We start from the raw sequence: 23,872 nt of genomic DNA on the forward strand, positions 1-23,872 counted from the left end.
TGCACATTTAAGTCAGAGGCAAATGATACGGATTTGCCAGCACCAGGACATTCAGCTTCAGGTGTTTGTTTTCTTTCATGTCCTTTACCCTCAATATAAAACTGCAAGATAGCAGAAGTTGCTGTGAATTTGGTTTTTGTGCGGAAGTCATGCTATCATACATTCTTCATTACAGCAGAACTTCTTGTTGTATCCCACAATTAAAACCCAAAATGCATTGGGTCAAATTAAAATGCTTCTTTCTGTATCACTGCTACCTGGATAACCTTTCGAGGATACAATGTCTGTTTTTTCAATTGATTCTGTCTGGCACAAATCAAGCTAGAACAAGAAGCTGTGATTTGCTAAGTACTAGAAGTCCCATAGATGCAACTGCCAAATTCATGGCTTACTCAAACAAGATTATACTTCAGATCCCACCATTCCATGTCTTAGAATCCTTCACCTCGTCTCTTAGCTAGCTCAGAGAAGACGACACATGTATGAATACATGCATAAAATCAGGACATACAGGAACTTTTGCTACAGCACTCAACAGTGAAATGCCATAGAATATTGTTTCAGGAGTGTTGCTATCTGGTATAAGAAACTTTTCAGTGTGCAAATGGTACATTTTAAAAATGACCGGTTCCACACCCAAACCTTTATGAAAGTTAGATAGCAGCAACATACTGTAATCAGGATCCGCTTTTCTTCCTGATGGATGCATCAATAATTCTTTGCTAAAGGCAAGCTTATGCACTTGGCAAATTAACTCTTGCGTGAGAGCCAGATATGGGACTTCTCTCCTCTCTAGACAGACAGATCACTGCCTTCCCATGCATTTTTTGGCAAGCTAGTATTTTGCACTTTTAGCTCAATATTCAGACCACAACACAGCCTTGTTTCCTTTGTCCACACTGACCACATGGGCTCCAGATGGTGACCATGCTACAGCATTGATGGGGGTGCTGAAACAAAAAAGATGACATAAATGTTATTAGATTCCTGAAAGGTACAAAATTTGAGTTAAGGAAGAAATGCGGCTCAGTCTCCACAGAGCTATTTTTTGAAGATTATTGCTATTTACTAAGTAGAATGAGAAACATTTGGCTCAAAGATGTGTTGGCATGGACCTCTTCATATTCTCCAGTAATGTTCCGAGCGCTTAACATTAGCCTTGTAGTCTGGGAATAATAGCCTCCAATACATGTAGGGAGCATCAGCTTCAGGAAGGCTCCCTTGTAGGCTAGTTTCTGCTCCAAAATATAGAAGGCTCAGATTTTAACAGCATTATCTTGACTCACCTGTGATGCTTGGAAAGTGTCCTTTCTGCTTTTCCAGTGAGCACACTCCATATATAAAGTGATCCATCTGCTGAGCCAGCCGCAACATAATTTCCATCCGGGCTGAAAAATCACAAATTTGGAGCAGAGAAAAAACGTGTTACTGCTCTTTGTAGTACAATGTGTCATTAGTTGATGGAAATCTCCCAAAAGTCTAGAAGAGACTTTTGACCAAATGGAATGAATATATTTAACTATAATGCACTGCAAAGGTGACACTAAATTAGTTTCCCTCCTACCTAAAACACTAAAAATAAGTGCAAAATGAATACCTACAACCACAACAACTAATTAGAAGCTCTGAATTTCCTTTTCTTCTGATCAGTGAGAACAGAATGTAATTCTGTTCTTGAAGTTTCATATAAATACAAAATAACTTCATCTAATCTAATATGCTAAGCAAGTACCTCAGTATACTGTATACTGTATACAAATAATAAAAAAACCAGACCCAAGTTTTGGTAGTTCAGCTTCTTACCTGAATACAACTCTAGTCCAATCAGACCCACATTTAAATCCTGGAGCACTGGAAGAAAAAGCCCACCACAAATGTTAAATGTATCTTTTCAATTCATTTTATAGGCAGCTACAAAAAGACAACTTAGCCACACAAACCTGAAAATTAACAATCAAACCAATCAGGCCTTTTTCTTTATTAAGCACAAACATCTACATTAGGATGTCATGGACAGTCAACAAAGATATTTTTCAAGAACAGGCTGCTTATTACCATGACATGTCAACAGGACAAGCTTTGAATTCCTGGCTTTTGACAAAGGTAAGAAATCTACAACTTACTTGCAGAGCCATATTCACCTGAATGTCTGTTTGACAGCATTGATTCTGAGATCAATAATTTTCAACAGATCATCACGGGAACAAGTAAGAAGCTCTGTTCTCTCAGGGTTGAGATCTAGAGCTGTGATCCTTCCCAGCAATTCCACTTCCTGTACCACACTTTCAGTTCTAAAAACGAAATATAACACAACATTTCCTTGATGATACTTAGCTTGGTGGCATACAAGAAGCCTCATTAAAATGTTACAGTGGATAAAGGGAGTAATCAGTAGCATAATTTATGTGCTAATTAGGTTAAGTGGTATACTGCTTTGCAGCTTAGAACAAAGAGTGTTTAAATCTAGCCTTTTTAAAACAGCAATAGGTAAATTTACTTTAGAACACTAGCATTCTTGTGGCAGTCACTGAAGAAAAGTATTTTCCCCCATTGGCCCTAAGTGCATTATATTCTTCACCAGAGTACTGAATCCTACTCAGCTTCCTAAAAGCTGAATGTGAAGGTATTAGTCCTTAAACTACCTGTATTGTTGAGATTTCCTAGGTTTGGAAGCAGGACCGTTTCTCCGACCAGGTTTTTTGAGCCAGGTGAACCAAAAGTCAAATAGTGTTGCTTTAGATGTTTTTTATGTATCTCTCCTCAGGTCTGACTAATACATGGCTTTTCAAAGTGTATGAGTTCATATTGGAAGACTATCACTCTTCGTTAGAAACATGTAAAATCTTTTGCAGTCAAAAGGTTTTGAATCTGAACCTGGTTCTGATCTTACTGGAATCATTCTGGTTTCAAAATGGTCTCTCCCAATTTCAAAAGGAAGTTGCGCTCACCTAATATCCCAAAAGCGAATTTTCTTATCAAAGTGTCCACTCATTACACACTGTTCTGTGCAGACAAGATCATTGCAGCTGGAGCCAGCAAACACCGTCTTCATACCTTTAAAAAGATGAAGTTACTAATCATGTAGTTGAATCCACAGTCTTTCTTCCATAAAAGCCTGCTAAAATTGTTTATTTAAATTAATGTTGGCAAAAGAGATTTTGCTGTATATTCCTCCTTGCTAGATCTTATTGAATTTTATGGCAGATTTTGAAGAAATTGCAATCAGAGCAAAATTCTGGAGAAATTCTTATGGAGGAGTATACTTGTGTAGTTTTGAGTTAGACAAGGGATGGAGGAGAAGATGCTTTCACCGTATTATATTTCCATGAAAAGATTCCTTGGCTTTGTATGCTTACATTCAATTTCAAATCCCGAGAAAAGCATATTCTGTTAAGATAATGGTGCAGAATTGCTTCTTCAATTGCAGAATTCAGAGAAACCATCCATAAAAAACTTCTGCCTATATTTAGAAGAGAATTTTGAAAGCTATTTCTCTAATTTATAGATCAAAAACTACTCTATGTCTTTATTTGGTTTACTTTGAAAGAACTAAAATAACTATGAATATGAACATAAGCAAGCTAAGTATTCATCCCCATCAATTTTTTGAAGCAGGGGGCGGGGGGAGAGGACAGACATAAAAAGCATTTTTTTCATTTTTTAAGAATGACTGGCAACATATTAGATTGGTCCATCCCTTCTGATATTCTGAAAGGCCCTTAAGATCATGGGACCAGGCCTGGGGTTCCCATGGACCTGGATACTTGTTTAGATACCTCCATTGCTCAGGGGGTCATTTGTATGCTTCCTTCACTTATGCTTGTATCTTGGATTTTTAAGATATTCATTAATTAACTATGGTTTTTATATTTGTATTTGCTGTTCTGGTTCTTGTACTTTTTGTTTTATCTATTGTTATGCACTGCCCAGAGTCACTTTTGCAGCTATATCAATTAGATTAATAAATAAAATATATTTTTTCTTTTATACTTGATAGCAGTGGCTAGCTGGTAGCTAATGGGTTCTCTGGATGTGGAGAAAAAGGGTGCATTCAGAGCAAAAAAAAATATTAGATTTTTTTCCTGTCTTTATTATTTTTATAAGTAGCTCAAGGCAACTAACTTATCTAATACTTCTTTCTTCTCTTATTTTTCCCACAACAACCAACCTATGAAGTGAATTGGGCTGAAAGAGAATGACTATTTTATTGAATGTTTAAAATTTCAATTTTATATAAGGTTTAAAAGTTAAAAAGTCCTTAATCTATATCCTTCCAGATTGTAAGAAAGGCCAGAGAAATAGCAGTAGATGGACCCCCTTGAGCTAGCTGGAAGCTGCACAACGACTTTGTTTATCTGTTTGTTTATCAAACTTAAATGCCACCCATCTCACCAGAACAACTCTAGGCAGCTTATAGATATTAAATAAAATATAGAATAAAATATTAAAATAATATTTTAAATTTAAAAATTCAATTAAAATAAAATTAAGCAGGATGGAGAGGGAGGGCACAAAGTGCACCTAGAGATGAGGTGGGGTGTTCTCTACTCCAGTGTTTCTCATAAGATGGGTGGACTTCAACTCCCAGAATTCCCCTGCTCTACTCCATTAGCCACCTCCCTGGATCTTCCGATCTATCGGCTAAGATTCAGGGTCCCTGGGGGCTTTTGCCATCCATTTATATTTTTCTTACAGGACAGGAAGTATAAACAATCACACCTAGAGATAGCTTGATGACACAACTTCAGGCAATTGGTCCACTGCTAAGGATATTTTTAACTAACACACACACTCCTAGCATATAACATCTGGGATAGTCTGATGATTTACTTTATAAACAACCCAGATAAATGTCCCTTTGCTAAAAAAATACCTGTACATGCTGTCCTCTTTATTTTAATTATTACAAGTAGCAATCTAGATAAAAGGTCACAGTGATTTATAATGAAGCAATCTACAAACCTTGCTGTTATTTCCATGAACGTGAGAGGAATTTGCAATACAAAGCTTGCAAGTTATACACAAGTTATACACTTATATGTGCAGAAGGAAAAAGGGACTCACACCACTAACTCACCAACCTTTTGCAGTGCCACTATATAAAATCATTAAAAGTATGAACACTATTATAAACACAATTTAGAAACTTCTACAAAACCTGAAGTCACAAAATCTGGGGGAAAAAAAGCATCTACAGGTGAGCCCACTTCCTCAACTGCTTAAAGGTTTAGCCGTTTTTTGCAGTATGTTATATAGTATAAGGTTAGTCTTTGCTGACAGCAGTACTGTTTAATATAAATCTTTATCAGGAGCATCTATTTCAAAAGGAAGAAGTCGATCTCAGCCCAATAGCAGGAAATATATTTTTCTTAAACTAGCAAACTTTTCTGGTTGTGAAAACACTTCATACAAAACTATACATATCACAGAAATATTTGCATGGATAGCATTTGGATCAATGTTATCTTAGCAGAATGGTAAATAGAAATGAGCTGAGCTGGATGATAGCTACCACTTCTGCCTATCTGCATTATGAGGACGAAAACTACTAACCAAGAGGGAGAATGCCAATTGCTGTAACAGCAAAATTAGCCTAGATCTACAATGGCATAGAGAATCCGTGTTATGTGCAAGAAGAAATCAACTTATCCCTTAAAATATTTTAATAAGATCATATAAATACTAAGAGAAGAAACTTATTAAGAATTACTCTGGGTAAGAGTAATAGGCAATCAAACAATATAAAATCTTTTAAATGCTGGTATCTGGCTGTGTCTTTTTATAGCAGCAGATTAGCCATTTTTCTCCAATGACTGATATGGCTTCAAAGTCAAGAAAATTTAGAAATCAAAACCTATTTCACTTATTAGAAATTCATTTCTTTAATATCAGTCAGTGGTGACTACCCAGATGACACTTGGGGCAACAGTAAAATGTTTAGTTCCACTGATCAATGGAATGAGTCTTTAGTAACATTCCTCATTTTCAGTGTCCTACCCCAAGGGAAGAAGCCAGCTTTGAATCCATATACATATCAGAAGATTAACAGAACAGCAATTTTGAATGCTTTGAGAGGTAATCAGTCAATGAGTGTTCTTCTTGTCCCTTTGATGCATGTGGGAAACTGTGAAACGGCTTCCTTACAGACTTTGCTGCGCAGGTCCCATAGCTTGAGTGTTCTGTCATGACTCCCAGATACAATGCGAGCTTTGTCCAGAAGGAATTTGGCTGATAAAACCTTTCCACTATGCCCCGTGAGCGTGTGCTAGAGAAATTGACATTAGGTAAGAAAACAAATTTTTACACTCACTATTCAATAGTTTAACAAAAATAGAATTTTAAACAATTACTTAGCCTTCATTCTACACTGAGAACTAAGAAATGGCCTTTCTATACAAGTATGAGCACTAGTTTTGGTATCTGAAATAGATATCCAAAAGGTTGCATATACAGGTAGTCCTTGACTTAGTAACAATTCATTGAGTAATTATTGAAAGGCACAATGGCACTGAAAAAAGTGACTTATGACTGTTTTTCACACTTACGACTGCTGCAGCATCCCCATGGTTACATGATCAAAATTCAGATGCTTGGCAACCGAATCATATTTATGAGGGTTGCAGTGACCTGGCTCTTGTGATCACCTTTTGTAACTGTCTGACAAGCAAAGTCAATGGGGAAGCTAGACTCATTAACAATCGTGTTACTAATTTAATAACTGCAATGATTAACTGAACAACAGTAGCAAAAAGGGTCGTAAAATAGGGCAAAACTCACTTAGCAAAATAAATTTGCAGCTCAAATGTGGTCATAAGTCAAAACTGTTGCAGCTCAAATGTGGTTGTAAGTCGAAACTGCCTGTGGTTTTTTTTCATTAGTGTTATATTTAACAATGGAGCACAGGTATGGTTTGCAAATGAAACCTACAATTATCTATGCTGGGAATATACAACAAAATATGGCTCACTGTTATATCCTGTTTCCATTTGTTTCCTAGGAATATTTGGTTGACCATCTTCAGAAAACCATTATCTGGTCTCTGACTAATCAGTGAAGTTCTACAATTTTAAACAGAGAAGTCCTTTCCAAGTTCCTATAATTTAATACAGGTAGTCCCTGACTTACAAGCATTTATTTAGTGCCCATTCAAAATTAAAATGACACTGAACAAAGGGACTTACGATGGCCGCCCTAGGTTTACAGCCTCTACAGTTCCCCCTCCCCCCATCACGTGAACAAAATTTGGGCATTTGACAATCCAACTGTCTTTAGACCATTCCCAGGATGCTGCAGCAGTCTCCCAACTATCTCACCCCACTGGGTCCCTGCAGTCCCAAACCCTTCTTCCCACCCCCAAAATGACATCCACTTCCGGGACGGCACCGCGTGGTCGCCACTGTGTAGGGAGGTGTGTGGTAGAGAAGCTGCTTGCCGAAGGAGATCTATCAAAAAGGTAAGTGGCCAAGCTGTGATTGAGGATGGGAAGCAGGGTGTTGTAAACAGTGTGGCGGGAAAGCTGGCCCAAAGCCAGTGCAGACCCAGTGAGGCAGGAAAGAAGGCCTAAGGCCTGCAGGAATCCAGGGTGGGAAGCGGAGAATGGGCTGCCTGAGGGAATATGGGAGTCCCTGAAAGGCTTGGGAAGCTGGGGGAGGTGCTGCAGTGTAGGCTTGGGCCTGCAGTAGATCAAAGGCAGAGCAAAAATTGGGGTCGTTAAGTGAGGTGATCATATGGGTGCTTTTCTTAATAACTATCATGACGTGATGAAATGGGCAGGCTCCATTATGGTCATAAGTCAAGGACTATCTGTATTTACTATGAAATAAAGTTCACTATACAGAAGATCACTAGCAAATCTAGTAACAGTTCATAATCTATGGCAGAGCAGTTCATGCTAGTTTGCTAATGTTTAATGCAGGGTTCTCAGGGATTGAAACTAAAGCTATCTGCATGTAAAACATGCTCCTACCTTCTTAGCTATAGTAAAAAAAAGTGTGGATTAGAGAAGGAAAGTAATGAATACGGAATATACTTTTATGTTTGCCAAACCAGTTTCAAAAGTTTGGCAACCTAGTGTTTTTATAGTGTTTAGTTAAAATATATGCCAAGTTATTAAATTATATAATTCTTTCAGAATCATATAAAAATACTTAATATCTGTTTCCAAATAGTATGTTCAAATCACTTTGTGTTGGAAATATCAAACAAGTTATATAAATAAAACTAGGTAAAAGACGATTAAAGGACAACTCAAATTTTAATATATTGAGTGTTAACATCTATTATCACACTCAATTTCTAACATCTTTTTTTATAGCTATAAACCTTGTCAGAATCAGGCACATGCGCCATGTCTTGGAAGAAATACTCACCCGTAACCGATGATCATCCATTGTCCAGATCCTACTGGCATAGTCATTTGAAGCCGCTAATAAGTAGGAACCCTATGGAAATGATTTTTAAAATGTTTTCTATAATAACCATTTTTACAATCTACAATTTCTAAGTAATTTTGTTTCACATTATTTTATGCTCTTATCTCAATCTATGCCATTGCCTAATCTTATCACTTCATTTGTGGTTTATTTACAAGTTTTTGAAGCTTCATTACCTTTACATATTCTCCCCTTCTTGTGAACCCTGATTCCATTTTTTCCCTCCATTATCTTCCCATTTATTTCCCTCATCCATTCTTTCTCCCATTCCTAATTCTTCTTTTTGTTGCTAGTGTCCTGTGCAGATGTTTTGCTTCATTAAGAGGTCTCAGTTTAAAAAGCTGAGCTCATATACCCATTTACTTGCCTCCAACACTTAAAACTCCTTTATTGTTTTATGTTGGATAATAATTTCAGCGGTGTCTACTCAATACTCTACAAGGACACAAGCTGAATATATCCCAATGTATCAGCAAATACTCTCCCACACATAGCATTTCTATAGCTTGATGGAAGAGTAACTGCTGGGAGTTAGATGACTAGGGAAGCAATATTCTGGGCAAATCAGACCTTTTACTATTCATCACTGACCTCAGCAAAACATTGTTGCCCTGTCTTGTAGAAGTAGTACAGACTTAAGTTATATGCTTCGGCATTATTAAAAAAATAACCTGCTCAGGGTTAAAATACATATACCATCTATATTTACAGGCAACAGGCCTAACTTTTTCAGGTACTTCCAAAAGAAAAAAAAGAATAAAATATTGTGTTACTAAAAAGATGACAATTTTATACCACTTCTCAGCAATTGCTTAATTTTCCAGATGATCTGTCTTTTAATGTACATTGGTATTACTCAAGGAAGAGGATGGGCATATTGGAAACTATGGGTTTAGAAAATTTTGAAATCAGACATAAAATTAAAACCCAAGGCTTTTCTTTTAGGGAGGGCAAATAAACAATTAGGGAAAACAAAAGAATGAAATTTTGTTTCTATATGTGACATCAGTGGCGAGGTTACTATTTGTCCAAAAATGGAAAGAAGAAAATATGCCCACAACGGAAAATTTTTTATTTATTTGTATTTTTATTTTTTACAAATAACTCAAGGTGACAAACATATGCAACAACATTCCTCTTCCTATTTCCCCACAATAATCACCCTGTGAGGTAAGTTGGATTCAGAAGATGTGATTGGCCCAAGATCACCCAACTGGCTTTCATGGCTAAGGAGGGATTAGAACTCTGCTTTCGAGCCTGGTGCCTTAACCACTAAACCAAACTGGCTTTTGAAAGTAATGGAGCCAGTTGAGATGGTGAAATTGACTGCTTTGTTTAGAGAGAATAATTTGATGAAATTTCTTTTGACTTGGAGACCACTGTTAGCTTACAAATCAAGGGGGGAAAAAAAATCAACTGTTGACTTTGGAATTTGAGGAGTGGATTGAATTAGAGAAATATTGTAGCTTTTTAAATATAGAATTATTCATATTTTACAATTCATTTACCTTTTGGATTAAAATCAAAAGATGAATATTTTATAACTATGGTTATTTAAAAAAAGTTGATTATTGGTAAAACACCAATAATAAACTTTTTAAATAACCATATTTAAATACCTTAAATCAATATCTAGCACATCTCTTTTGATATTTCCAGAAGAACAGTCAATATATATTGATACCAATATCAATATGCACTGTGCAGCAATTCAATCCTATTTCTTTATTTATTTTTATATTGACTGTTCTTCTGGAAATTCCATAAATGATGTGCTAGTGAAGCAGGGCAGAACGTATTTGCAAAAAAGAAATACATCCATACTCACAGCATTATCAAACTCTACACTAGTAATCCCTGCATTACTGCCAGATAGGGCGGCTTTAAATTCACACTTATCTGTAATACAAAAGAAAAGAGTTAGGAGGCAAGAAAAAGCATGAATGCATGTCAGTTTCATTCAATCTAGCTAAGAAACATATCTCAAAGATATAAACCACAGAACTGATCATTTAGAATTAGTAATACATCATTTCTATTTCTTGATTGATAAAACTGATTTATATGTAAGGCAGGCTGTAAGGCTCAGTTCCGATTACTCTATCTTATGATGCTACTCTTCAGAATTTGGGCACAGAACATTCTTTTTCCCAACCTTACATCCTTCTAATGGAAATGGTAGGGATTATCCAACCAAGATTGTGCTGCATCAGTAAACCCATATATCTTCTATTGCAGGGGTGTCAAACTGCTGGCCCGTGGGTCAGATGCGTCATGGCGAAACCATGCCCACTCCATTGCCAGCAATGGAAAAAAAGTTGTGATTATGTCGCGACATGTCACGTGACGTTGCGAGTTTGACACCCCTGTTCTATTGTCTGAACAGTTTTGGAAAAGATATTTTATCTCTCCAATGCATTAGGGGATTTATTTGGGGATTCCTACATTAATTTCTTAGTTCAGAATTGTAGCTACCTTTTAAAGATATCAACTACAGAATCAAACTTGTAAGCAAAAAAGCATGTGTCCATGAATTAAAACCTCTTGTCTTTTTTTATCTGTAGTTCTTTACAGGACTTACCACCAAAAACTTCCCAAATTTTGACTCTCCGGTCCAAGCCTCCTGTTGCTAATAAACGAGATCCAGGGCTGAACTGGACTGCATTAACCTCCCCATCATGTGCATCCTAAGAAGATGAAAAACAACACGGAGACAACAATTATTGATGATTTCAGGACCCAGATCTGTCAGCCTCTAGAAGCATACATTAAAAAAAAAACCGAACGAGACTCTAACAAAATAACAAAAAAAAAAGTCTATCAATTCTTGAGTTTTTCAGTATACATTTCCTGTTTAAAGCTATCTATAAGAAACTTTATGACACCCAGTTTGGTTTAGTAGTAAGACATTTGGTTAGAAATCAGGGCACTGTGAGTTCAGTCCTGCCTTCGGTATGAAGCCAGTTGGATAACTTTGGGCCAGTCACTTTCTCTCAGCTCTAGTTAGAAAGCAATGACAAACCACTTCTAAAAATGACTGCAAGGACCTTTCTAGGCAAGTTGGAAATAATTGAATGAAAGAAAAAAAAAAACCTAAATACATGTACAACCAAATCTTTTTTTTTTTTAAATCCAGAATAAAGGCCTAGGAACTGTTTTTTGGCATCAAAGAATTCTACTCCTAAAATGCTGCATTCAGCTTAATACTGAAGAAATGATAAAAACTACATGTTGAAAAGCAGTCAAGAAAAGAATGGGATATTAGTAAAACAGTAAATCTGACTATTAATATATCTGAATGAAAAGAAAAATAATTTTGCATTTATAAGATTAAAAGGTAAAGGTTTCCCCTATCCCAGGAATAGGCATAGCTGGCTCAGGAATTCTGGGAGTTGAAGTCCACGAGTCATAAAAGAGCCAAGGTTCCAGCTGACAAGTGGCTGAGCCACCGCGTCCCTTTTATAAGGTAAGACAATTATTAAATTTGTATTTATGTCTCTATGTTTGTGTGTATTTTTGCTAGATTGTTTAGTACTTGTACATTATGAAGTGATTTTACACTGCTTACATTCTAGAAATGTATTTGATAGTTGTTGTTTATTCCATGTCATTCCTAAATCTATTCCACGTATATGGTCATTTTATTTAAATAACTTTATGCCTCTAATTAAAAAAAATTACTACAGAAGTTAAAAGTAGAAAAGCAATACTGAGTCAGAAAAAAATGTATGCAGGAAATAAAGAGGTCTCAGCTTGAAAACTAAAGATCATGCACGTTAAGAACACATTCCAGAACTGCCAGCTCCTTGACTGGTTTTGTTGGGAGAGAGTCAACTCTAAGTGCTTTCGACTGCAAGCAACGTGAACTGACGATACCCACATAATGTCAGCAGCTTCATAACATCTGTCAGCATTAATGGAGCATGGATGGAAGAAAGAAAGAAAAAACTGTTGGGAGCTCTGGAAGTTGTGGATGTGCAATTTCACTAGTGCAATCAGACCTTTCATTAATCATCATTGACCCCAGTATTTATTAGAATTTCTCAGGTTTTGGCTGGTATAGAAGGACCCCATTTCTTGTTGCAAAAGCCACACTACAATTCTTTCCAAAGTCACAAAAGCCCCTCTATAGCCATGTCAGGAACATATAGCATCGGATCAGAAAAAGAAAGAAATGGTTGACTGAACATGAAGTAAAACGTGAAGCACTTTACATGTTTACACTGCAAAGTATCACACAATAGGAAAACTACTCAGTAAAACATATTAATTGTTTAAGATAACGCATCCTAGACATACTTACAAAGACACACACTGCTATGTTGGGTAGTCGGACCTCTCTGCTTGCAGTAGGATGTACATCAGTGTTATCTTGAGGGATAGGACATGAGGATAAAGAACGCCTCCTGAGAAAGGTTACATCAATATGCAAATAAGTACATAGAGGAAATTAGCTATGTCTCCAGATTATAGGCAGGGGGATGACCTCAACTACACAATAGGTAAGAATGGAAAGAAAGGCAAGGAGTCTTAAAACAAATTCAAGTATTCAACAAAAACAGGGAATCAATACCCAGAAATGGTTGTGCATATTAGGGACTCCTCTATAGCCTTTGCATCTAGTTTCTCGTGTGAACCCAATTAACTGCATAAAAACTCCTTATGCCAGAGTGGGGAAAAATTTATCAGCTGTTGCACTGAATCCCAAATTAAAAATGTTTGCGTTGAAGAACACCAATATTTATTTATTTGTTAAGTATCTGCTACTATTTTAAATGCTTTTTCCTATACAAGGTAAATCCTATTTAGTTGCAAAGATGCATAACCTATGATTTAATTTAAAACTCACATTTCATTATTAACAGAGAGCTTCTACATAACACAAAAAAATAATTAAAATGACTGGGCACAGCAATCATGTAGATTATGTCCAGCATTTCTTCCCTAAGTTGTTATACCTCAAGCATCCACGATATCTATGTATTATTTAACTAGAATGTCTTTTCAATGTTACAGAAACAACATGAGACAATTATTCAGCAACCCTCATTGCATGCTAAAGTTTGAATAATTTCAAGCAAATTTTCACCTGGCAGTATCAGAAGAGTGATGTCCCAAAAGGGGAGACTCAGACAGACTGGAGGGAAAGATCAGAGGTCAGCACACAGCAGAAGTAAGGAATTGAACACAAAAGAAAAGGAGAGATAGGAGCTAGAAGAAGGCTTGACATAAGAAAAATTGTTTGCATGCCTAGTATCACTGTGCTGCTATATATTGAACTAATATGTAATGAAAAGGTAAATGCATAACAACCTACCCAAAGATATTAGTGATAGAATCCAGAAGGCCTCCAGGGGGCTGGGAGAGTCGCTTACTAAAGAGAAGGGGAGGACAGTTTTCAAGGAGATCAAAACACACAAGCCCATAACTCTCAATTTTGAAGCCCCACATTCAGCAAGGAAAGCAAATGATAACAGGACAGCAGAAAAAGCCACCAACTTGGTTCTAAGTCAAAAGCTTGCATAACAATTACGAACTGAATACCGTTGTTGTATGAGCAGGAAGAAAAAGGTTTCCCAAAAGATATAATTCACTGGAATTTTGAGAATAAAATTAAAGGTGTACTTATATGAAGGCAGAGCATATTTCCAAGCATTCTCATGACTAATGTGATGGTTGGCCCATAATAATGGCCTTTTAACAGGGAAAGTAAACATTTTTGCTGTTAAGCTAGTTTAAATGGAAAGACTTTAAGTTCTGCATGTTTTGTTTGCAGATTCAGTTACAATATAGAGTTGGAAAGAAATTTGTCTAAGAATCTATTATTTGCAGTTGTCACCAACATTAGGTGAGCCAACTGTCCAAAAAGGAAACTTTTTATAAAACCTACAGAGCTAACTAGCATAGCCCTTAACATTTGCAACCTTTGTAATTTTGATCTTGTTAATATTTACACAGAGGATTTGAGTCTCCCTTTACTATTACCATGACAAGGCTCTGCTATAAACAAACTGAGAATGTTGGTATAAACCCAGCTCTTGAAAGCTGAGGGGCCGTTTCCTAACTGATAGAGCACATTTAAATTCAAGGCTGCAAAAACTTTATTTACATTGCTCTTCCCAGTGTCAGGAATAAACACTGCTATGATAAAAAGCAGATGTGGAGAGAAAAGGAGAGACTCCTTCCCTATATTTATTTGTTTCAAAACATTCCTAGCTAATGATACTGAAAAGTAGACATTTCCACAAAAAAAGTCAGTAGAAATAAGATCACAAAACTATAACTACTGGAGTGTTTCCTATAGGCATAATTCACTAGCTAATTTTCCCATTTGTATCCCATTAAAAATAAATGGTAGCTAAAAACATCAGCTGTGCAATTTTCATTTTATTACAATAGGGCATATAGCTGATAAATTATTTTCATACTGGCATCTGTTATCAATTAATTTATCATTCATCTATCCAGGGAATAATTTTCTCAATACGTTTGCTTCTCGAATGAACTTCCTGAATCAAATCAAGAATACCTATGAATTTTTGCCCCACGTGAAAATATTTCATGAAACTCTTTGAAAAACATGTTTTCAAACATCTCTGCTCACATACTACCTTGATGTCCGTGTGACAGCACGAACTGGAGATGTGTCCTCAGCTGGATCGGAGGTTTCATCAGCAAGGACTTCAATATCATCATCTCTGAAGAAAGACAGACCATTCCTTGAATGTTCAAGAAGATCAGGCATTTCATATTAAACAGCCCTCTTCCCCTACTATATCAAATACAGAATTTCACTACCATTTTTAATAGCACAATAACTGAACAACAGAATTAGCTATGCCATGGCTGTAATTTATTTGCCTTTTACAATTTTTAATCATATTTAATACAGTTTGTAAAATGAAATTATTTGTTTGAATGTGGCTTGTTTGCACAGTTAAAATATAACTATTTCTAAACAATTTGACAAAGGGGAATAGGATTTTTTTTTTACCCGTGGAATTCCAGCAAAGGTTGCATTCATGCTATTGTATAGTACTTGTGATTTCAGCATTTCCCCTTCTTACTATTCCCTGGGATGGGATGAAAGTTAACTCTCAGCTCTTCAACAGAGACAATCAAAAAGCCAAAAAGGAAACAAAAAGACCAAAGCACCTCCTCACTAGCAATCAAGACCCAGATGAGCAGAGATTAATACACAGATTAGCATTAGACCAAGAAGCAAACAATACCTCAACCAACTCAGACAAACAAGCTAACAATAAATGACAGCCAAAGGAACCATCAAGGCCACTCCCACAAATACTGACAGAGAAGCCATTGGTATATAAAATGAGATCAAACCCCACTCCGTACTAGCATTGATGATATTGCCTAGTTCAGGGGTAGGCAACCTTGGCTCTTTTATGACTCGTGGACTTCAACTCCCAGAATTCCTGAGCCAGCCATGCTCAGTTGAAGTCCACGAGTCATAAAAGAGCCAAGGTTGCCTACCCCTGGCCTAGTTTGATAATGAACTGTCTGCAAGAAAACAACAAAGCTCAGAGACACCAAGGACTCCACAGTCTCAGCCGTAAGGCTGGTGCAGTTCCTGGTCATTTTTAAGACTGCCAAAGTAACAAGGTGGGTTTGGATCCAAGCAGCGGTGGGATTCAAATATGTGAACCACCGGTTCTCTGTGTGGATGCCACTTTTGGAAGTCCATTTTGGGCCTGGGCAACAAAAAATTAGCTACTGGTTCTGCCGAACTGGTGCAAACTGGCTGAATCCCACCACTGGATCCAAGGTAATAACAACAAGCCCCCTCCAAGCATTATCTGGCTGCAGATACGTAGAATACTCGTTCAGCAGCAAGTATTTTAAAGCTATTACCAAATATTTGTATAGTTATTCTTCATATGGGAGTGCCCTCTTGTAAAATCAATCATAATAAATTAAGTTAGGGTCAGGTGCGAACAATCAGTATCACATTAAATAGTGCTTAATCCTACACTAATGGCCAGCACTAAATTGTCACTAGATAAGAATTAACAGAATTCAAGGGGGGGGGGGGGCTGGACTTGGATCATTGAGGGAACGTAATGATTCCACATTGATTCCTCTCTTGACTTCATCCCCAGGCTCTGCCTTTTATTCTTCTATAGATAGGCAGGAATAAACTTGCTGTACTTTGAAATAATTTTAGAATTGTATCAATCTTCTTAAAAAATAAATTTAAAAATAAAAATAAACTTAAAAATAAACTCAAATAATTAATTCTTAGCCCAAACAAATTCACTTAGTAAACAAAGCAATAAGCTCAAGTAAAGCAAAGCAAGATAAGTTCTGTATAGAGTAATTTCTAAACTAAACAGTCAGATGCCTACGCAACTGTTTAAAGGAAAATGTTTATGGCTGGTTAATCTGATGTATTGCTAATCAGTTCTTAATTCCCAGATCCTTTCACTTGATGTAGCCACTGAATTTGTAAGGAGCGTATTAAGCTCAGAAGGCCAAGATAAGACAGCAAAATAAAGAAAAACAATCTGAGTCAACAGAGAACCAATAAAACTGTTGCAAATTGTAAATCTAAAGTCAGTAAATATCAAACGTTACAAAAATTAAGTTATATAAAAATAATAATTAAAGTATTGCTGAAAAGATATGACTTTTTTTAAAAATCAGAATTTTAGCTTGGCAGAAAAAATCTAACCCTATTAGGTTTCTGTTAAAAAAGATGAAAACATTTATGAAGGTGAAGGTATAAAATCCAGGCTTGCCCATCCAAAGCTGCTCCTAATAAATAAAATAGTCACCATCTTTACCCCCCCTTCTCCAGTTTTGTTGCTAGTAAAATTAGGATTATCTGACCACACGGTTTATAGCAGAATGCCAATGAATAGTAAGAAGATAAACAAGCATGCAGCTTGAATAATTAATTTTTATATTTTCAGCTTGGAAATGGAAATAATGTAGTCATTAGGAAGTAGTTAGACTGACGAATGCTTACTGTTCAATTGGCAGTGGTTCTTTAGCAGCTTCTGCTAGTTCTTTCTGAAGCCGAGCTTGCCTTCTCCTAACAGAGAAGAAAATTATTAGGAAATATGTGTCAACTGTGTAACATTTATCAATATTTATTTGAACAGTTGTATTCAAAGTATGAAGGAACTGATAATTCGGAGAAATTATTGCCTTAAGCTCCCTGGCACAGAAATCCCAGTGGTTAGACTTGTTGCCTCAAAAAAGGTATCTGTATCTTGATACTAGTAAAATATAAAGTTTATCAGAATATACTGGAATTAATGTCTCTAGGCCCAAGTGAAAACTTAACTGCCCAGAAATGTTTATCTTAAGTAGGTTGTTTTAAGATGCCTTGAAGTCATTCTGTAATTCTTAAATAAAATAGCTCTAATCCAGGGGTCCCCAACCCCCGGTCCACGGCATGCCAGCAACCGGTCCACAAAAACAAGCATGGGATGCAGGCAGCACACAAAACTACGCCCCCTCTGGTCCACAGAAAAACCTCTCTCCACGTAACCAGTCCCTGGTGCCCAAAAGGTTGGGGACTTCTGTTCTAATCAGTGCATCATATGTTAAAAGCTGTCCCTATACTGACATATTGTGAATCATCAGATATTATTTCCATCACAGAAACTGATGCTAATTCTAGATTAAGTTTACTAATTTAGATATAATAGCTACTCCATATTATGAAAAAACACACAGGAAAAAATGAGGCTATTTCAATGGGCATAATCGGAGTATTAGGAGCTAACATTTAGCTATTTTATAGTCAAACCAAGTCTAAACCTTATGTCAAAATTTTAAGAACATAAGGATTTAAAGACTAGACCTTAGAAGCTGGTTAAGCTCAAAATTCAAGCCAAGTCAAAGTCTGGTTAATAACTGGATAAATTATCAAGAAATATCAGATCAGACTAGGAAATTGAAAAACATTCCCAGAAAGGCAACAGAAAACCATTTTTATACAGTATGGATGAGTGTTCAGCTCAACTTGAAGAAACCTCTACCATTAGTTTAAAGGATTCAAAACCACATCCAAAGGCTCTGTTAATTAAAAGAAAAAGACATGCAGGGCACATGCACGGGGAGAAAGAAAGAAAGAAGAAACGTTGAGGATGGGTTCTAATTCAGACACGGTTACATGGAAAAATACTACCATACCTTAAATCTTTCTCATTTTCTGCATTGAGCTTATTAGCTTCTTGAGCCTTTTCTGCCATCCAGCGGGTTACCAGTTCTTGGTTATCTTCAGTGGTTTTTCTTAATTTTTCTTCAAGAGCAGTAAAGGTGATTTGGAGAGCATCATATTCATCCTTAAGAGTCTGATTAGCTCGTTCGAGATCTTGAAGCTTGTTGCATAAATCATGACACTCTGTCTCCAGTTCAGATATCTTCTGTAAATATTCTGCAATTCTTCAATAGAAGCAACTAATATAATGAAAATCTGAAGCTAGCTAGGACTAAGATAAAGTTCTATTGGTAATAAATGGATTTTACTCACTTGACATTATTTATTTGTATTTCTTTGTCCTTCTGTTGTATTTGATTGTTTAGGTCAATCACAGATTGAGCCAACTACAAAAAAAGGAGAAAAATGATCAATATCAATGAATAATATTAACATTAACAATGTTAACTATGTTAACAAAAAACCACAATTCTTAACATAGGCAATAGTTGTTGTGTCTCTTTCAGTGCATGCATTTTATTAAGAATGTATCTTATATCTCTCAATCATAAGCAAGATATGCTATATTCATTTGGCAGATTCACAGACCCATATGGAACCAACTTAACAATCAATATATACAAAAATGAAAAGACAATCATGACTACATAACGTAGCTGAAAGGTACCATAAGTTGTACCTTAATTTCTAAACACAGAATCTTAAAATAAGTAGGCATCATAATTCATTTTCCGGGTTTCTAGCAACAGATGAAGAAAGACACCACAAAAGCAAAGTATCTTAATTAAAAATAGAATACAAGCTGCATTGTCTACAATAATAAATATTGACTTTTTATTATAGTAAAAGCAACAGAAAAGCTGAAAGGCTGACTGCTTACTATAAAAAGTTATTCTGGAGATATATTTTTTATTGTTGTGAAACTTATGGGATAGAGAAATAAATAACAGCATGCACATTGTACTGCTGCAAGTAAGCACAATTTTTTCCTAACCTCGCCCCGTTTCTTGTGCAGCTCTGTCAATTCCTCTTGATGTTTAATCCTTAATTGAGCTACTTCTTGAAGATGAGCATCATTTCTTGCACCATCATGTCCTGGGCTGAATTTTCCAAAGGAACAGTAGGTAAGATGCCGAGTATGTCTATTTAATCATACAGATGTTCAACCTACAGATACTCTTCAGGTTAAAATGGCAATTGTGGGAAGTCACAACGAATGTCAGCAATTGCAATCACACGACAACAGGGACACTGCAATGGCTGGAATTCTCAGGGCTGGTTGTAAGTACCATTTGTCCAATGCCAGTGTAATTTTGAACTGTTGCAGAATGGTCGTTAAGCAAGGACCTACACTAAACAAGAACATCTCCATATATTGATATTCCACTGACATTGCATTGAAATTACATAAAGCAATTCCCATTCCTCTTAATACTGTATGCTACTGATCTCTATGTAAAAGAACGAAGTCTCTTTTTAAGGACCATTTGGATGTTTGGTGGGAGGAGGGCTTATCTATCATCCCAAATGTCCAAAAATATGAAATTATTCAATACGCTACTAACATTGTATTAGTATTATAATTTGTATGAATTTATATATTCATATGACATTACATAATTTGATGTAATTTGCATCATTTGCATAACTTATCACCATATAGTCCTTGACCTACGACCACAATTTGGACCAGAATTTCCACTGTTAACAAGGTAGTTGTTAAGTGAGTCACTGTACTTGTTAAGTGAATCATGTGGTCATTAAGTGAATCTGGCTTCCCCCGTTGACTTTGCTTGTTGGAAGCCTGCTAGGAAGGTTGCAAATAGTAATCACATGACCTCAAGATGCTGCAATGATTGTAAATATATACTGGTTGCCAAGCACCTGAATTTTGATCACGACCATGGGGATAATGTGACAATGTGAAGACTGATCATAAGTCACTTATTTCAGTGCCATTGTAACTTCAAACAGTCACTAAATGAATAGTTGTAACATGAGTATTACTTGTATAAATTGTACATATGTTATAAAATAAAGATTACATTAACATAATAAAGCATGTACAACATGTACAGCACCAAACACAAAGTTCTGCAGTAGCTATTAATAGTAAAAAAATTGTGATGAATATTACACAGAAGAGCAAAATGCTCTGTTATATTGTTGGTTTTAAAGAAGCCACAATAACTATCACTAGAATTGATACAAGTACCTGATCTCATGCCGGCTTGGCAAATCATACTTTTCCCCCTGTAGCTTGTCAGCCAGCACTGAATGGAAATCTGACTTCTCCAAGAGCTTGTTATCTAACAGGCCGAAATATTTAATTTGAAAAAAAAGGGAAAAGAATGTTATTAATTGTGCAGTCGATTAATAAGTTTGCTATGCCATTATACTCTTTGAACTGAGGCAAACATTTTCACAGAAATTATACCTATTTCAGACAAGCTCTTGTACTGCAGTGAAAACATGCCTAATCAAGACTACATTCTCTCACAGTACACAATAATAGGATTATGAGTTCAGATTTATTCAACTAGGCTTCTGCAAATGAATGAGTCATTTAATAAGACATTGTTCTACTTTATAATCTGGTATTTTGAATAACAGAATCAGGAAGGGGGTTCTCTGATGTAGTCACAAAAGATTGTTTGAGATTGCAAAACCTCTTTCTCACCAAATGGGTGCTGGTCTGACAGCAAATATCTCAAGCAATCAAGTAATTCTCCTTATGCTACTGAACTAATGAGAAGGTTCCTTGCCACTGAACAGAACATAAACAAGAAGTATTCAAAGTTCAGGGTTGGAATCTATATTTTATTACAACCCCAAATCCATAAAAATGGGCCAGTTTGGTGTAGTGCTTAAAGATCGGGCCAGACTCCAGGAGATCACATGTTCTAGTTGTGTTTTAGCATGAAGCCAGCTGGGTAACTCTCTCAGTCCTAGGAAGGAGGCAATGACAAACCATTTCTGAAATTCTTGCCAAACTCTTGAGTCAAAGGAACACACACATATACACAAACAAATATGAAATATAATATGCAAATAGCATTATGCCTCATTGGAGTGAATACTTTCTAATCTTTGTTTATATAATACATTAATTCACAGGCAACTGAATTCACCAATTGTTTGGGTGTCTATAACAAGAATGCCAAAAAAAGCCAAATAACTGTGTTTGCACAACACACACAATCACAAGCCAATGAACAAATTTTAGCCTAATGTATTATGTGAACCTGGCCTAAAAAACAATAGTATTTATAAATTTATGTTCAGTTTATGAAGATGAAATTAGTAACACACAACTCCTTTTTTCATACAATATACATTCCTGCTTTTTTCTTTTGAGGTTTATTTTCTGGAATCTATTGAAGAAAAATTGTATTCAATTCAACTGTACTGCAAGACAGTTAATTAGGAAATGTTGCTAGTTTACTGAAACGTTATTGAAGTTTACTGAAACTTTACTGAAACTGGCCCAAAGACTCCGCAACCAAACTAATTAAACTTCAGTAGCAACAACACAGCATTCCTTATCTAGTCGAGCAATCACAATTATTTATAATTGAATTCATTGGCAATTCTGGCCTGCTAGTTAAAGTGGAGGATTTTCAGATGATTCTTCCGAAAGCTCTTACATTGCAAGATTATCTCTTCAAAGGCCTGTCTTTGTAACCGGTCTCGACGCTTCAGTTCATCCAGGATATGTCGCTTCCAGGTGGGGAAGCTCGACGTCTTAAGCCCAACAGACATGTTGCCGGAGATCTGGGACGTTACACCCTGCCCCAAACCCAAATCATCTGGCTGCGGGTTTCCCCTATGACAGAGTTGGTGTAGGAGAACTGGATCCAGGACTCTAAAGAATAGGATAACGATAACAATGCAGTAGCAGACAAGTCAGGCAGCCCGATCGGGGTTGAGAAAGGAACAGGAATTCGAGAAGACCAGGAGAATGAAAAGGGACCAGAAGACTGGGAGGCGTCCAGTCATCCTGGCTGCCGGACCCACCCAGGAACAGATCCAAGACCGACGGGCACAACTCACCGCTGAGCATCAAGGAGCAAGAGGGTGGCAGTTGGGTGCCGCCTTCACCTGGAAGGCCCCTCCGCGCACCCCTCGATCGGGCCGCAGCCCCCATCCATTTCCGCGACAGTCTTTCACAGAGTTTCTCTTGGTCCGAGAGAGATGGCGTCACTAGCGGGCTTTCTCTCCCTGCGTCGCAGGCTAAATCACATTAGGCTCCAACCTCAGTGCCTGATGCACAAGGCCGCCCTTCTTGCAGAATGTGGATTGCGCGTTTAGCGATCGCGCATCGCTAAATCAGTGACTACCTCGCCGGTCCATCCTTGCCGAGTGCCCTTCTTGCTAAATGTGGGCTGCACGGCAATCGTAAAGGCAAAAGCGGGGTAGAAAATGGCTGCAGACGAGGCTAGTCAGGGCTCCTTGGATATACGCCATTTTAGGCAAGCATGCTGGGAAGAGGCGCCTTTGCTGCGCGCCACTTTAGGCGGGGAATTGTGGCATAGTTGCTCTCGGCTACACAGATCGATAATTAGGATAGGATAGAGCTGGAAGGGACCTTGGAGGTCTTCTAGTCCAGCCCCCTGCTCGAGCAGGAGAACCTGTATTAATTCAGACAAGTAACTGTCTAGTCCAGGGGTAGGGAACCTTGCCTCTTTTATGACTGGTGGACTTCAATACCCAGAATTCCTGAACCAGGCATGCTGACTCAGGAATTCTGGGAGTTGAAGTCCACAAGTCAAAAAAGAGCCAAGGTTGCCTACCCCTGGTCTAGTCTCTTCTTAAAAACCTCCTCTTTGGAATACATACTCTGGGCTGAGCATCAACTCAAGTGAGCCGGGGACGACGTTACCTTTCCCTTCCCCTCCCACGCTGTACTCAGTCCAACTTCTCTGCCGGCAGACCCCGGCGTAGATCAATATGTCTCAACCTTGGCGACTTTAAAGATGCGCTGGCTGAGGAATTCTGGGAGTTGAAGTATGCACAACTTGAAGCCGTCAAGGTTAAGAAATAGTGAAGTAAACTAGAGTGCTACAAATCTTAGTTCTATGTTATAATTGGGCCGAGCTTGTATCCTCCGTATGTCTTCTCCTTCAACTCCGGTCGGCATTTATCCAGTGCGAACGATGATGACGGATCGCGCAATTCGGCTTTGGGGAAAGAGGTGCTGCCCATCATTTCAGTTTATTTGGTTTTCCTCTTATGGCAGTGGAAGATA

General features: G+C 37.2%; 1 protein-coding gene and 2 non-coding genes across 3 annotated transcripts; all 3 read right to left on the reverse strand.

Moving 5' to 3' along the window:
- On the reverse strand, positions 1-22,810 carry ATG16L1 (autophagy related 16 like 1). The gene is made up of 20 exons (XM_029283689.1): positions 22,678-22,810; positions 22,272-22,489; positions 20,840-20,933; positions 19,619-19,724; positions 18,937-19,010; positions 18,597-18,848; positions 17,422-17,487; positions 15,044-15,130; positions 13,750-13,806; positions 13,522-13,569; positions 12,736-12,838; positions 11,014-11,119; positions 10,261-10,331; positions 8,370-8,441; positions 6,145-6,265; positions 2,949-3,054; positions 2,142-2,291; positions 1,804-1,851; positions 1,287-1,388; positions 1-950 (listed from the first exon to the last, which is right to left on the reverse strand). The coding sequence occupies exons 2-20, from the start codon at positions 22,384-22,386 to the stop codon at positions 857-859; spliced, it is 1,872 nt and encodes a 623-aa protein (XP_029139522.1). The 5' UTR covers positions 22,387-22,489; positions 22,678-22,810; the 3' UTR covers positions 1-856.
- Positions 8,757-9,024, reverse strand: LOC114922413. The gene has a single exon (XR_003810401.1).
- Positions 12,177-12,455, reverse strand: LOC114922414. Its single transcript, XR_003810402.1, has one exon.
- Positions 22,811-23,872: the final 1,062 nt, after the last annotated feature.

The sequence above is a fragment of the Protobothrops mucrosquamatus genome, unplaced genomic scaffold (genome assembly GCF_001527695.2).
Source record: "Protobothrops mucrosquamatus isolate PMUCROS unplaced genomic scaffold, P.Mucros_1.0 scaffold183, whole genome shotgun sequence".
NCBI lineage: Eukaryota > Metazoa > Chordata > Lepidosauria > Squamata > Viperidae > Protobothrops > Protobothrops mucrosquamatus.